This window comes from Apostichopus japonicus, chromosome 4 (assembly GCF_037975245.1).
Source record: "Apostichopus japonicus isolate 1M-3 chromosome 4, ASM3797524v1, whole genome shotgun sequence".
NCBI lineage: Eukaryota > Metazoa > Echinodermata > Holothuroidea > Aspidochirotida > Stichopodidae > Apostichopus > Apostichopus japonicus.
In genome coordinates, this window is record NC_092564.1 from 11,794,438 (window position 1) to 11,810,959 (window position 16,522).

The following is a 16,522-nucleotide window of genomic DNA, read 5'->3' on the forward strand; positions in this document are numbered from 1 at the left end:
AAATGGAGGAAAACGACACGTCAAATGAATATATATAATTGAAGCCCATGTTTGCCCCTTGTACCTTCCCCCTTCCTTTGGCTACGCCACTGCACCATATTTGACGATAAGGTGGTTGGATGATACAGTCCTATGGCACGGTTTCTACCAGAAAAGTTAATGTTGAAGAGTTACATAAAATACTGATGGTTCAACCTCATGAGTATGAAATACTATGCCCAATATGCTTATTATAACTGAAAAATCTCAACCACCACTATTTCATAATATTATAATGTCACGATATTCCAATATATCACTAAATCAGCCATCATAAGAGTCTTCGGACATGCCAGTTTCACTGAAACTTCTATGTATACTATAGGGTTGCAAAATGAAAATTTTTACTCAGTTCGTTATTCGATGGAGCAATTTTGGTCCGACGCCTTAGCTACTATGAGAATACCCCCTCCCCACCCCCGCCCCATGGCTGTATGTTATTATAATTGTATGAGACTAGTCCTTAGAAAAGCAGACGGATACCACCTTCAACATACGGCTGTAATATGACAAGAGCCCAAAATGAGGGCAGCAGATTAAAAATGTTGCTCACATATTACACATCCAGCACTGTTCTGCATAAACGTCAAAACAAATGTTTCGCAATCGATCAGAATCAAAACAAACCCAAGTCAGCTGCTTTCAAAACTGATCTAGTCAAGTTAGTGAAGTCTCTTTCGCTAAGCTCTTGCTTCTTTCTCAGGTATATTATCAGCCATATTTAATGAACAACGACTTAAACACAGCTAAGTGAAATCCGCGAGGTAAAATGGTTCATGATTGCAATTTCCCAGAGTTGGGTGATAACGCTAGGCCAGCTATACATGTCTTGATATGTGTGTGTGCTCGAACTCCACGTCTTATACGCTGCCGAAGGCGTGTAGCATTCCACCCTCGGGACTGTTTGGCCCAAATGTGTTATAGTGTTTCGTTAAGTCCTTGGCTTAATCTACTCTCTGACCTTAATAGGTCTTGGCTATACGTTACTGGTTCCATTTCCACTAGTTCTAGTGATACAAAGTAAGCCTATACGTTAAAGTATGTTTACACTGTTATGCAAATTCAGACCAGGGTACCCAATAAACAATTTAAGTGTCCAGTGTCTTTGTTGTTGATACTGATAGTGATGCATGAATGTTTAAAACTGTTTTGGGGCAATGAAAGCTATTACCCCACTCAGTATATACATGCTTGAAGTGCAGTTTGGCCCAGTACGTACATCTATAGATTCTGCAAGTTAAGTACTATAAATCCTTCCCCTAAAAGCCAAAAGTACATGTTTTAATGTGGAACGAATGTACTAGCAAACAGTAATAATCGCAAAATTTGACTTTTGCATCAAATTTTCTTTGTCTTTCATTATTTAGAACAATTTGCCAACTTCTTTAGTTACACAGTACGTAGAGCTAAAAGCTTAGTGCATAGTGTACAGGAACACCGGTGTTCGTACAGTAGGCATATTGTTTCACATTCATTATGAACAAATAGGCAAACACAGTAAACTAACCTCATTTGATTTAAACAGGTTTATACAGCAGACATAATACATTTACTGATTGAGAAAAAAAAAAAAAATTGTTGTGATAGGTTGAGTTTAGAACATTTAGCTGTTGTGACGTTTAAAAGTGTATAAAAGATTGTCTCAAAGTTTGTGCTTTATTGGCCCCAATTATAGCACGCTATAGCCAGGATAATTTTTGGGGTTACATAATCGACCTGCCATGGTTCTAGAATGAATTCTGGCCCTACAATTACTGTAGCTTGCATAGCTTCTTCACACCATGAGGCTCTTTGTGTAAACACTGTATGTGGAAATATGTTTATTTCTACAGTTTAATTAATCATACAGCGTTCACACAAGACCTTTCATACAAGAAAAGATATATGGCAGGCGTTGCAGACTAATTTGTAAAAAGAGGTAATCTTACGACCAAGGCAGGTCGATTACTTAATCTGAAGAAATTTTTCCATGATAGCATAATATAGCTGGGGTCTATACAGCAGACCTTTAAATGAAGTTATAAAGGATTTTTTGAGATTTCGACCAGCCATTTTCATTGTATAAACAGTCTTGATGGTAACATAGAGTAGGTAAGCCTGCCTCTCCATGATTGCATTTTTTTTGGCCATTACTTTGATTGTTAGGCTCATTAATGTTACAGTTGTGAGACTAGATCTGATGTTGCGGTAGTGAAAGTCGCTCTTACAATTTAATAGACAAGAAGTTAAGAGAAAAACTGAAAGTAAACATATAGGCCAGACTCAGGTACTGTAACAAATAACAATAAAGAGCCTGATAACCTGAAATATATCATTGCCACAAAGGTAGAAAAGATGATGATGAAATTTTCATCCAAATGCATATAGATATAGAGCAACTGAGTTAATGTTAGACTTTGAAGGCTGCAAACTGTGAATGTTTCTAACTGATTGGTATATACAGTATGCCTAATAAGATGTGATACTAAAGTATCACATCTAAAATCCAGAAATGACTTAACTCTTTCTTTGTGATCCAGTTGATGTTTTTGACTTCTAATTAAACTTCTCTTTATTAATTTCCCCTCCCCAATGAATTAAAAATAATAATTAAAGTTATTAATGTCACTTGTGTTCGACATAGGTGTCAGTCATATTTTGCAAAGCATTCTACTGCAGAAGCAATAACATTTTCCAGTCTGTTATTTCAGTCAACGTTCTGGTACAGTAGTAATAAGAACTTTGCACACTGTATCTCAGTGAACTTTTATCCCTTGTCGAAGGCTAAAGGAATCCAGGTAATTGTGATGTTGTGTGTGTGTACAGTATATGTTGCATACTTGGATTTTCAAAACATGATTACTGAAAAAGTACAGATGGGTTGAACTACACATTCTTCATAAATGGATCCAGCTGAAGGGAATAAAAATTACCTTTCCTTTTGATGGATTTTAACGGTCATCTTGCGGTCAACTGAGGCCAAAGTCATACAATCTTGTAAATGTTTGAAACTACCAAAGTAAACTTGGTGTGTGGATTCACCTTAAGGAGTACAAAACTCTATGGTTTTCTATGAAGGTCAAAGTTAATTTGAGGTTAACAGAGGTCACAGTCTACAAACTCTGTAAACAAGATACCAACAGTAAAAAACTTAATAGAACTTCATACTTGCTTTGTAGATCCACATGTGTACAGTTATAGATATATCTTTTTGTCAATTGAAAACCATGCAGTGTACAATTAAGTGTAACTGTTCACACAGAAAGTGCTTGGCAAGGCCAAATCACTATAGGCGCCTGTACTAGGCTTTCTGGTTCATCTAGTCCCCCTTCAATTCCTTCCAATTCTGAAACAGTATATATTTGCATGAATTTTGACTCTTTTCAGGGTCCAAGATGCAGTTTGGTACGGAGGACGACTATCCGTTATACGATTCGGCAATACATCAAGCAGCTTCCAATGGTGACATCACCATAATTCGTAACCTCCTCGATGGACCAGGTCGCACCCAGAGGGTCAATCTCAAGAACTATTTGGGTTGCACCCCTCTGAGATTGGCTGCCAGTAAGGGTCACTGGGAGTGCGTTCAACTGTTACTCCAATCTGGTGCTAGTATTGAGGAGGGTGACAGGAAAGGTCAAACTGCCCTTTTCATGGCCATAGCTGGAAATCATATTGAATGCGTTAAGCTGTTACTGGCAGCTGGGGCTGATCCCAATGGACGAAGGGAAAATATGTGCACTCCTCTTTACCTAGCTGCTTGTGCTGGGTTTGTCGAATGCATTGATCTCTTACTAGATGCTCACGCAGATGTCAACAGAAAGCACACGGATGTCGACTGGCTGACATTCCTGACCGATCCGTTGTGTGTCAGCATCGAAAAGAATCACCTTGAATGCTTTCGGCTTCTTCTCATGGCAGGGGCTGACATGTCCTGTGGACAGGGTGTCTCTGGATTACGCCACCTAACACTTCAAGCCTTGCAAAAGAATGATCCGCGATATTTACAGATGCTACTGGAATTTGGTTTGTCTCTGCAAATCACAGACTTAAATCACCAGCAATTTACATTACAGAAAGAGAAATTTACTCCTGGAATGTACACATTTTTGCAGATTGCTCTCAGTAAGTATCATCATTAACATAATTTCATGAACTAGGAATATTTACTGAAAGTAATTTCATTGTGTACTTTAACTTAAATAGGCTCATAACTAATTTTGGTATGTTATAGACCATTAAAATACACTGCAGCTTTTAGTCCAGGGTTGTATTTTTCATATTTACCTCTTAATTTTTGAGAAATGGGCCCTGCATAATGTGTTAGCTAGATTCATCAAAAGTGGCTAATTAATCTTCAAACAGTTTCCTCAATAGAAAACCATAAGTCTTCTACACTCATTTAAAATAGTGGTGTTAACTACCATGTACTGTCCCCTCCCCCCCTTTTCTATCCAACACAAAACATTAAAAGTAGTCCTTAGCATTACCTTGCATGTATACCTCATTATGGATGAAATTTACAGCTTAAATGTGCTCCAGAATGCACAATTTCACGTCTGATATTTATTCCTCGCCGGAGGCAAAAGAAATCTATGCAATGGTGATGGCATGTGTGTGCATCTGTGAGTGTGTATGAATGTGAGACTTGCTTGTAAACAAGGTAATTCAAAAAGTGAATGGTGGATAAACTTCATACTTGGTATGTTGACTGGGAAGCGACTGCAGTGGCATAAACAGACATTTGGGGACTAAGGGGTACAGCAAAATGAGAGTCACATGGGTGGGAGGAGGGGGATGGGCACAGAATGCGGGTAATAATAGATTGCGCCAGTATGAATGCAATTTCAGTGTTTCCAAAACACGAATTAGCTTCACAAAGCCTTCACAGAATTTTGGAGGTAGACATATAGGCCAATTATAGTCAGTAGAAGTCAAAGAGTATTGTATCATCCTGCGTATTTCTTCTTTTCAAATTTCATTTTCACCGAGAACTATGGAAATATTGGCTTGATGATTTCCCCAAAATTAAAGTAGTAATAATGAACTTTAAGTTCATGAGAAATTCACATTGCCTTTGTAAGATTGTAAATCCTTTCATTTTGTCTCATATTACAGGCAATGCAAGACCATTGCAGGACCTGTGCCGATTCACAGTTCGAAGAGCCATAGGACTCAGAAATATGTCATGCTTAGTCAAAAAACTTCCTCTCCCAGGGAAGTTACAGGACTTCATCGTGTTTCGATAACCTCAGATTAGTAGATGTCCAATCAGTTATGAAATTTCAATGCAGTGCAAAATTGTCATACTACATGCTGTTTTAACTTTTTATAAATTGATATTTTTGTCATGTAAAAAAACCTTGACACCCTATTTATTGTACAGTCGTAATACTGTTATGTTTCCAATCAGTTATGAAATTTCAAGCAGTGAAAAATTGTCATACGTGCTGTTTTAACTTTTGATAAATTGATATATTTGGTCATGTAAAACCTTGACACCCTATTTATTGTACAGTTGTAAAACTGTTATGTTTTAGATAATAATTCTCTCATATCCTCTCACCTTGATTTTGTAATGACTGTTGTTTGATGAACAACACATTATTCTGCCTCACAGGATCACTAAATGAAAGAAACTGAAACAACTTAAGGGCATTGAAGACTCGCCCCAAACCGTGTGCGGCCATCTGAAAAAGTTAACTTTCCGTTGCTTGCAAGTGAGGTTTTGTTCGTGTCGCTACAAAATACAGACAGTAATGAAACGTGATACCTTGTTATCTTTATTCTTTAGCTGGACCTGAGATGTCCATCGCTGTTTCGTTTGTACACTGTGCTGTGGGTATTGACCGCAGCTGTATGGACTGACTGTACACTAGTGTCTAATTACCAACCGTAGCAAGCTGTGTGTATTTTCTGGGATCGATGGTGGTGTCTAACACTTCTGTTACACCTCATTCGAAACTAGGTCAGATTACCGGCATAAGACGTTTGTTTTGCGCGAGTCTTCACACCCTTTAATCTGCTACTTCAATTTGTCCAGGAGTGGCTTAACTTTAGCCACATTGAATGTGGCTCTCCAGTGTTTCTACATGGGGGCGCTGTCATGTAGGTAACATGATCGGGTGAACGAACATGCCAGATGAACTTGCATACAAACGTGCTGGGTGGTTGACTAGTATAAATTCTAATCATGAAAAACTTGCTTAAAGAAAGCACACAATTGAGGTGCTTAAAACAATTAGTTTGACTTGAAATTTTAATTGAAAAAATGTTTCAAAGATCTCTTCCATATTTACAAAGGAACTAGCATATATCACCAGCTTGTGATCAACTTGCTGTAAAGTTATGATAAGCCGTCAGACAATGCAGGTTGTTAAATTCAAGGAACTAGATGTGACAGGGCCCTTAGTTCTGTTAATTTCGGGTGTGATCTGAGAACTGCTGTAGGTAGAAATTTGAGACCATTGCAAGTAAAGGTAAGGTCTATACAAGATGTCTGTGGAGTTCAAAGTTATATGTAGGTGATCAAATTTAACTTGCTAGTAGGAACATCCAAATGGTTTCTGAGAAGTTTGATAGTTTCAATACATTGAAAATTAAGGCATGTCCGCAGAAGAAAAGGCATTAATATCCTCGGAACATGGAGATGAAGGAATATATTTTTTGCAGTGTCTGTTTTTGAATTTATGAACAATTTAACTCTTTAGGATCAATTTGGATCAAACTATAAAAATGTTTGGTATGCATGTGACACTTGCTTGTAAACACTGTAGCTCAAAAGTTCATAGTGGATTAATTACTTTATACTTGGTATGTGGATCTGTCTTAATGAGTACAAGAATGCTACTAGTTTTTGGGAAGTTCAGTGGTCATTTGGGGTCAACAGAGATCAAAGTCCGAAATTAAACTTTGTAAATATGATAACTTAAAAAGTACATCTTCGTTGAACTTCGTACATGGTATGCAGATCAAGCTTGGCAAGTACAAGGTCTCTATAGAAATTGGTGGAGGTTAAAGGTCACTTGCAGTCAACATTTAAAGGAATTTTTTAGTGAAAAATGGGATCCAGTCTTTCTATCTCCCTAAACCTTGCCCTTTGATGAATTATAGTTTCTGTGATAGAGTGCTGGAAATGTTGGCCCATCCTGCCAGAAAATGACACTGACTTACGTCGAGACGTGACGTCAGTGCGGCACATTGGTCAGAATCGATCAGAATTGATCGGATCTCACTCTAAGCTTGGCCTTGAGTCAATACACAGGAATGTGTAGGCTACAGACTCTATGTGATTCCAAAAAATTTCTCAAATAACAAATATCAGAACAGCATTTTATGAAGAAAACCTAGTTACGGAATTCTGGATCGTTTTAACTCTCCAAAAAGATCGCTAACTTGCAACTTCACTGGGAAATGTTCATCTAAATCGCTATTTAATTTCAGAATTGTTAACTCTCCTCGATACAGTGTAGCTTGCTAATGATAGGGTCCCTGCAGCCCCCAATACGAAGTGCCATGATGACTTTACTATTGCTCATCATTCTCCACTGTTCAAAATATATTAGAATAAGTTTGGCGCAAGGCTCAAAAATTCACTTCTCCTATATCATAGGATGAAAAATCCTGGAACCACTAGTACTGTGGCCATGAAAAAATTATGGAGTTTTCTTCATATACCCATGACTGCCAGTAAAGAATTCCTTTAAGTGAAAGTCTGAAACTCTTGTAAAAACAATAAATCAAGAAGTACATCTTTCTTGAACTTCATACTTAGTATGTAGATCCAGCTTGGTGAGTCCAAGAACCCTATTGAAATTGGTAGAGGTCAAAGGTCACATGACATAAACAGGTGTCAGAGTCTGAAAACCTTTTGAACATGATAACTCCAAAATCAAAGCTGCAGTTAATCTGTGAATTCTCCAATGCTATGATTTGCTTTTGGAGAACATAGTTTGGTCATATTCAGGTCAGTTTAGTTTCATGAAGGGGCCATGCATATATTGGTCTTGAACAAAATATAAAGTCATCCAGGAAATGAAATTTGCTTCAAAGAGTTGATTGTCTTGCTTTAAGCACACTCAACAGCTCTGTTCAGTTTTTACCCTCTGAGCTTCAAGGAGTCACCAGGTTATTTCAGAAGGGGGGGGGGGGGGGGATTAGCTCAAGGAGTCAACTGGTCATCTCAGCTGGTCTCAAAATTGTCCATTTTCTCTGTGATCTATACTAGATGACATTTGCTTTGAAGCAGGTTTGGAAATACTTCACAGTGTAGTAAACAATGTCATGTAACTATCATTCATTAATAGCAATTATTATAGGGATGATTGGTAGCAGAACTAATTTATTAGCTCAAAAAGGGTATAAAAAAAGTCCTACTAGTCCTTTTATTCATACATATATGGGTTTATGTTTTACATAGGAAGATTTTTTATGGATATTGAAACATTATATGGAATATATAAAAAATTGTAGACTGCACAATGGTAACCAGTGAATGAAATGGTTGATGCCCACAAGGAAGTGCTACAAACAAGAGTTGGAAATATCTGATCTTTTCTGGTTCTCACTTAATTCTTGGACAAAATTTACTCACTTACAGTTCCAACTGGCTTTCTAGTTTAACATACCAATAAACATTTGGGGGCAATACATTAAATTGCTAGCCAGGAGATGTAGTTATGTGGTGGCTGCTAGTTTAATATCTTTGTATACACTAGCTGTATTATATTACCTAGTTATTCCACATGATTTCATGAATTGTTGATTCTCAGGCTCAATATATATGTCACTGTTATGTTGTGTTTTTTAATTCTTAAAACTGATTTTTGTTAACATGAGTGTAACATAAAGCACTTATGATAATCTGTGAAAATTAATACAGGCTCGTCAGCATATATATGTTTGAATCTCAAAATGCATGGAAAGAGATATCAATCAGTATGCAAGGCCATGCAGCAGATATTTGTACACAACAGATATTTATGAAATTTTTGCTTCTCTGGGAGTAGCTATAGGCTATTGAAGTGCTGAAAACTTCCAAGAACAAAATCATTGCAGAGGGTACCAAACACAAGAGTGAGTAAAATGATTATCATATTTATCATATGAACCAGGCTTTCTGTAAATAAATTTACAGCTTGATTGACAAAGAAACAACCAGCAAGGATTATCATCTATTACTGGTTGCATGATTTGCTAATGTTTTAAGGTATATCCAGTTGGAAAGATGTTGATGTGAATTGATATTTGCCAAAATCTTTTCAAACTTGCATAGTACGTGCTTCCTCTGCTACGTTGCTTTCTCCTTACATAAATCTGCCGCTTTTCCTGTTGTTAAGTGAACGTTCTGATTGATAAGGGGTTGCAATTTGTTTCTGTATGTGTTACGAACGCACAGCCCGTTTATAGATTCTATGGGATTCAATCGGAAACTAAAACCCACCCACATCCTGTATAGGCGCAGTATTGTTACCGCGTGACTATAGCGAGGACAACAATATTGTGAAGATGGGGAGTTCCCATCGTCATAGAGTCTTCTTTTAGAAAAGTCCGTAAGTAGGCTAACATTATATGCGTTGTGATTGGTTCCCTCTTTCACATGCATCAAATCTCTGTTGCGATTGGTTTATACTGTGTAATGATATGCAGGATCTTACGATTGATGGTGCAATATATTTGAGGCACTCAACCAACGACGGCAGAACAGACGATCTGAACATAGCTTTCGCCAAAAAGCAGGCGAGAGCAAGCGAATTTTCCAGCGGTATCCAACATCGTTACAGCTAAAAGAGCCTTGAAGGTGAATATATGATTTTCCTAAGTTATTGCACCATGATATTCTAATAAAAACTGTGTAGATAAATAATGTAGCAGTAACTCGGTTGTTACTCAGTTTACCGTTACACCCTAACGTAGGGCTAACCAAGAAACAGCCCTAACGTTAGTGCTTATAATATTTCACTGATTTGGAAGCCTACGGTACTAAAGTAAGGGTAACGTTAGATGGTGTTCAGGCTAACGTAATATTTGCCATGAACAAGTGATATACAGGTTTGCACTGGCATACTCAAAGTCATTCGTCCCACCCAATGTTCACATTCAGCCAAGCCTATGAAGAGGAGAAAATAGTAATTTACATTTATTTATATATTTAACAACATTCACTCATAATGACTCCTATGCAAACTCAGGGTTTATTAGTTCATGTGCAACCAGCCAGTGGCATGCGTGACTCTCAAGTGGCATATTTTGCATATTTCCTGGTACTAGTAAGATTTGTGTCATCAGATTCGCACACATTGGCTCTAGTTTCTCAGCATGGTTAGGGGAGGGGGATCTACATTCTAGGATATGATTTTCTTCATTCTGATGGATTAGGAACAAGTTTGCTAGTTCTTTACTTTGAATTTATTAAATTGATTTAAATTTTCAGCTCAGGATATCTATGGTTTTGGAGTTACCTAATATAACCCCCTACAAAAAAGTCACAACCTATGTGACTCGGGGTACACAACTTCCTCGTTACCCATTCTGGCCTTTTAGATCTCTGATCATTCCACGCTATTCGAGTGAGAGTTTGAAGTTTACAGCACAAAGTTTACATTCCTCCCTAAGTGTAATCAGAATTCAAGATATTAATCCAGTTGGTACAAAACATCATCGACATGTTCTTCACAAGATTAAGGTTGTTCAGGAGGAAGACCACAGTCCCACTATCGTGACTAGCACCTACTGCATGGAGGCAAAAACCAACTTGTAAATTAACACATTTCTTAATTTCACAAAAACAGCTGTCAGTAGCAGCCCTCAGATAATCTTTCCAGAGGATTTTTGTTATTTTTGTCAACTTTTAAACATTTGTCAATGATTGTTGTTTCTAGACAGAAAGGTTTACTAATGTTTTAACATTGTATACATGTTTTGTGATCTCATCCCGCTATCAGTAAACAAAGAATCTTGTCAAAGGAAATTTGCCAGGTGGAGTTGGAGATCCATCAGAACTTGGGACAAAATTGTTACTTTGCCATCAGAGTAAAACATGAAAATATTTATTGGCTATTTTACATTGTATGTGGCTTCTATGCTAAATCATCCTTTTTTCTCTCTTTTCAAGAGATTGTCAGATTTTATTTCAGCATCTTCCAAACCTAAATGTATATTTTTCATCACTTGCAGGGTCCAGGATAGACCCCAGGCCTTCTACGACAATTTCATCGTTCAAAATTAATCTGGCTAATTTGGAAAGCTCATTTTCACAATTGAAATGGCAGCCACAGGTTTACGAGGATTACGCGAAGCAGAGGCCACCCCTTTACGAAAGTATTTGCAACCTCCCTCTCGACCCGCATCACAAAAGTATTGTTCCCCGCCTGGAGGATACGGATGTAACCACAATCGACAAGAACAGCGATATATTTAGTTCCTGTGAGTACCAATTTGCTTAAAATTATTAGAAAATCAAAAGAAAATGGCAAAAAGAGAAAGCCATTTTGAAAAAATTGATACATAATGGAAACAAACAATTGAATGACTTGAAAGCTCTAGATTTGTACTTTTGGATTGATTCAATTGTTGAACGTAAAGCACGAAAGGTTAAAGCTGCAAATATGTGTCAGTTTTTAATCACTTGTTATCGTTTATTAATATTAAGAGTATAAAAGATTTATGATGCCCACGTATCCACCCAGAAAAGGGTGCCGGAGGCGTAGTTTTTTATCATTTGTTGTAAGAATGTGCAGTTTTGTGAGGTTATTGTTGTTGTTTTCTTATATTCTTGAGTTTCCAGTAAAGTCACATAATTTTACCATCTACCTGCCCAAAATCTTTTAGTACTCACTTTATTGACCCATTTTTAGAAGCAATATTTGGAAGGAATATGAGGTTGATAAATAGTGTGTATATATATTTTTTTAACAGCATGAAATTGGAATTAAACATACTTTAATTTAAAAGATAACAAAATATGATCAAATATTTGATCTCCCCTTTTTACTTGCGTTCTAGTTCTGAGTGAGACAACCAACAGTAAAACAAGTCAAAGACAAGGCACTGACATGGAGCTTTTGTTTGACCTTTTGGAGGAATTGCCTTTCCAGAGTGTTCCAGGGAGCGAGGTGATGCCCAACACGACTGTCAGCCGACAGCCGCTCGCATCCACCTCCTCTTTCGCCTCTGAAGACAGTTATCTGTCCGACAGTTCGATAAATGCTGGCGCTGGTACAGGCAATATCCTTCTTGATCAGTTTGCTGACATTAACCTATTGTTGGCACAACAGAACCAGGTTTGTCTTTACCCACATAACTTCCCTTATTATCCCAATATTGTACAGCATGGTTATTTCCCCAGCATTATTTTTATCTACTGATATTTTGCTCAGATCCACAACATTCATATGATGCAATGCAAAAAAAGAAAAATGTCCCTATTGTGGTAACTAAAGATTAGTCCAAAAATTGTTAGGCACAGTATGGCTGAAGTCAAATATATTAGCAATTAGAGCCAAATAGGTTTATTTGTGTGCGGTTTCCAGTGGTAACTGTTTTGTCTTAGTTTTGAATGCTAGGCGAAAGCAAACAGTATCAATTGTTTCCTAGCTGGTGTGAAGCAACCAAGGCCTGCTTCAATGAACAATAGAGACTTGCTACCACTTGTCACAAGTGCACCCACGTAAAATCAATAATATCCACCCACTCGGTGGCTGTCAGTGTACTATTTATAGTACATGATGTCATACAAACTATTGCAACATGATGGTGCAATGCTGACTGGTGTAAGTATGAATTAACTGTATACTATTGATGCATACAGTGCTGGGAAGAAAGATATTGACGTTTTGTGTCCTTCTCATGTCCTTCAAGTTTGCTTTCATTTTGTTGTCATACCGATGGCAAAAAAGACACTTTGATGAGTTGTATTATTTATGATATGGCTTGTCCTTTGGAGATTGGTCGCTCATATTTTTTAACTCTACGGTGGGTGGGGTGGTGTCTATTATTGCTGATTTGATAGGTTGGTAGTCAATAAATGGTATACATCACATGTAGCTTGTTGATATCTAGATTGTATGTGAAGGAGGTACATGTTAAAAAAAAAAGGGGGGGATCAAAATCATGCAGATGAGCTGGATAAAAGAGTCAATAGAGATATATGGACACTGAAAAATTAGGAATTAGTTGTTAAAAATTGTCATATGACTTTAATTTTATTCTATCTCTCTTTTATAGGTCAATGCTCAGCCTTTGTCAGCATTGCCAGTCCTCTCTGTTGATGGTGTTGGTTGTCAAAGGAACTATAGTGCACTCAATAACGATGAAATGTGGAATTCTAACCACAGCTCTAGTGGTCCAACCACGGTGGTGGCTTCACAGATGGACGCCAGTGACCGTGCCCCGGTGTTTGCGGATATGGGGAAATCTCCTTCCCCGGACCGAGCTCATGACTCTGGTCCCGCAACCAAGAGGGCACGGTTGTCCTCTGATGGTAGGTTGACAAATATGGAGGCATGGATTGCAATGGGAGCTAGCAGTCACTTTGCAAATTGTCAGAGCCTTGTGTAGCGTTGTTGATAAGAACTGAGTGATTGTCTTTGTCAGAAATTGAGGGATCTAAATGCATGAAGTATAAAAAGTAATAACAAAAGATTATTCTACTAGCAAATATTATACTTTCAACTTAATATGTAAGGAATTCAGATAAATCAGTAAGTTAACTGTTTTTACAGTTCCTATGAGTGCAGTGTAAATTGTATAGTAAATTGTGAAGGAGGCTAACGGAAAATGTGTTTCTAGAAAGTGGTTTTCAGTGACCCAAATGAAGCTATGTGTTTTCATTGGTTGCTCTGAACCAAGTGTATGAAGTATGGCTGGATATATCATGCATTTAAGGGAGCTATGAGGCCCCCTATAGGTATTTGTCTTCTTTCTTTGAAGTAAAATTTGACTGGTAAAATTTAATGAGCCTACCATGATGGCATGTTTCTTATTACAAAGTATTTATTTGAAAAGTTTTATTTATAAACCTACTCAAAAAGTTTTAGATCTTTTGTGTACAACATACCAATGACTCAGTTTTTCGTCACCATTAATACCCTACCATTCTTTATTCACAGATTCCATATCAACCGTGCTCGATGATCTTGAGAGAAGGCGCGAAAAAAATAATGAGGCCTGCCGGAAGGCACGGCATAACAAGAAGACGAAGGAGGTCGAGATGAAAGAGAAAGCGCAGACTCTTGAGAAGGAGAACGAGAAGTTGCGAAAGACTATTGCAAAGTTGGAAAAAAAAGTCAATGAGGAGAAAGCCAAATTTTTGAAAGCTATGACTATGTCGTCATAAGTACTTCAAAATTTGTTGCTGTTCTCTTGTACATATGTAAGATGTACTATTATGTTGTAATCAAAATTCTTTTTGTTTTAAGCGATTTTGTTCTTGTTTTTCCTTAAAAAAATGGTGTGAGTCATATTTTCAAATTCCTTCTCATTACAATAGATCGTAACGTAGTTATCCTAAAGTTCTCAGATAGGTTTGTTAAGCTTCCGTTAGGAACTTGAACAAAAACAATTTAAAACAAAAAGGTTTAAGTTACCTCTACAAGAAATTTTTGTAAAGCCAAATTTTTCACAATTTAAATTTCAAGCAGAAGATCGTGTGCGGTGTTAATGGGTTCGATCCCAGAAACTAGAAGCAGATCATGGCAGTTTAATTAAGTAAGGGCTATATGCAACATGTTCTTCCTGCCATGGTAAATTGACACTGCTTCTTCTTGTGAAAGGCTTATAAATTTCTAAAATTCCATCTATTCTATCCCTATCATTGCAAAAAATTTCTTTTCCGGTATAAATCTAAGGAAAAGGCGCACCATCCCCAACTGACTGTTCAAGATAAGTTGAATTACTGGATACTGTGAGTGAAGGGGCGTGAAATTGGTGGTTTTCCTTTTGCCCACAGACGAGGAAGTCGTACTTTCATACTCAAACTGAAATACCATTGCAGATGCTATCCTTACATGAACATTGAAAATGGCTTCTCTGTGAAAATACTGCTTCTTTGTGAATACTATAAATCCAAGAAACAATATTGTCACCATGGCACTTTGTTTATTACTTTATGCAAAGCAAGTTCAAAACAAGAAAAAAAAACCCACAAAGGTTGTATAAAATCGATACATGATGTGATGGTGCAAAAGGTAGCATTTAAAGATTTTGTAAGTAGATGCTGGAACCTGATTCGTCAATGTGTATATTATCATTATGAGTTACAGTTGTACAGTAGTGATTATTTTGTTGTATATAAATACGTCTGGTATGTTTTAATTTTGATTTGTAAAGGAGAATATTACTTGCAGTGAGTTGAAACAATAAGAGTTAGGTGACCATTGTGTCCAGACAGTATTTTGCTATAATTGTGTATTGCCAATGAACTCACAAAGTTCTGTAATTCACTTTTGGTTGTCCTGTCTGGTAGTTGAAGAATGATCGAAATATTTAAAAGAGACAGGCTTAGTCGAAGGATGATGGAAAGATCAAAAGAGATTAGCCTGTCGGTCCTGCAGGGATATTCATTTCAATAGCAGAATTTTCATTAATGTGAATGGAATCATGGTAGTTTTTTTCTGAATTTGCTCTGATATTCTTGCTGCTCTATGTTGTTTTTTTATGCTAACTTTGGTTATGACACACAAATTATAGATCATCGAGTCAATAGATAGATAGCAACTAAGTTAGTCCTAGAAAACAATATTTCTTAGAGATTCTCACAATTTACTGGCAAGTCTTGTTGTTTATTGAACTCTATTATTGATTATGTGGAGAATGTGTGGAAGTGATGTCTTTCATGTACAGGGTTTGACATAATTAAAAGATCTAAGCAAATTTGCTGCCCATTCTAATCCAACCAAAGATGGTTGCCTGGGCGATTTCTGCACTGCCTCTCACTTTGGTGCATGCTATGTATCAAGCCCTGAGCTGTTAGAGATCTGTGTTGCTAAGGATTCCAAGGAATAGAGAGATGCAAATCAAGTTTACATGGGCAAGCAGTTGGAAATATCTTAAAATATATATATCTAATATCTATATATATATATACTGCCAACTGTGTATTACTGCATAATCATAATAGAAACTTTTATTTTGCTAATGTCAATAAATGAAAATCACAATATCTTCCTTGTTTCTCTGTTGTATTTTATATCAATTGCTAATGTAGCAGTCAAGAACTCAATTTCAGCAGCTGAATATAGAAATGTCTAACAAGTAACTATGAGATCCATCACACAGTCCCTATGTGTACAACCTTCTAACAGCTATTCTTTGTTAATTATTGGCCTACTGTTTAAGTCCCTCCCCGTCCATTCAGCATTTACATTTAGTCTCTCTTCCCACATCCAAAAATGGACTCCCTGAAATGGTTCTAGGGGTTAATCTTCATGACAATTTTTTGACCTGTTTTAGCCACTCCCTTTCCATTTAGCCTCTCCTTTAAAATCTAAAATTGGCTTAGTTAATA

At 37.0% G+C, this 16,522-nt stretch overlaps 2 protein-coding genes across 5 annotated transcripts; both read left to right on the top strand.

The window, feature by feature from the left end:
* The first annotated feature begins 623 nt into the window (after positions 1-623).
* On the top strand, positions 624-5,788 carry LOC139966451 (ankyrin repeat and SOCS box protein 1-like). Of its 4 annotated transcripts, none has more exons than XM_071969460.1 (3): positions 624-742; positions 3,406-4,143; positions 5,137-5,788. In XM_071969460.1, the coding sequence occupies exons 2-3, from the start codon at positions 3,414-3,416 to the stop codon at positions 5,265-5,267; spliced, it is 861 nt and encodes a 286-aa protein (XP_071825561.1). In that variant the 5' UTR covers positions 624-742; positions 3,406-3,413; the 3' UTR covers positions 5,268-5,788. The 4 variants fall into 4 exon arrangements, with proteins under 4 accessions (XP_071825561.1, XP_071825563.1, XP_071825562.1 ...); XM_071969462.1 differs by having other exon boundaries at positions 630-700; XM_071969461.1 differs by having other exon boundaries at positions 650-803.
* Positions 5,789-9,656: 3,868 nt separating this feature from the next.
* LOC139966452 (uncharacterized) lies at positions 9,657-15,054 on the top strand. The gene is made up of 5 exons (XM_071969464.1): positions 9,657-9,817; positions 11,194-11,442; positions 12,022-12,299; positions 13,243-13,498; positions 14,127-15,054. Exons 3-5 carry the CDS (start codon positions 12,072-12,074, stop codon positions 14,351-14,353), a joined length of 711 nt encoding a protein of 236 aa, XP_071825565.1. The 5' UTR covers positions 9,657-9,817; positions 11,194-11,442; positions 12,022-12,071; the 3' UTR covers positions 14,354-15,054.
* The last annotated feature ends 1,468 nt before the right edge of the window (positions 15,055-16,522 follow it).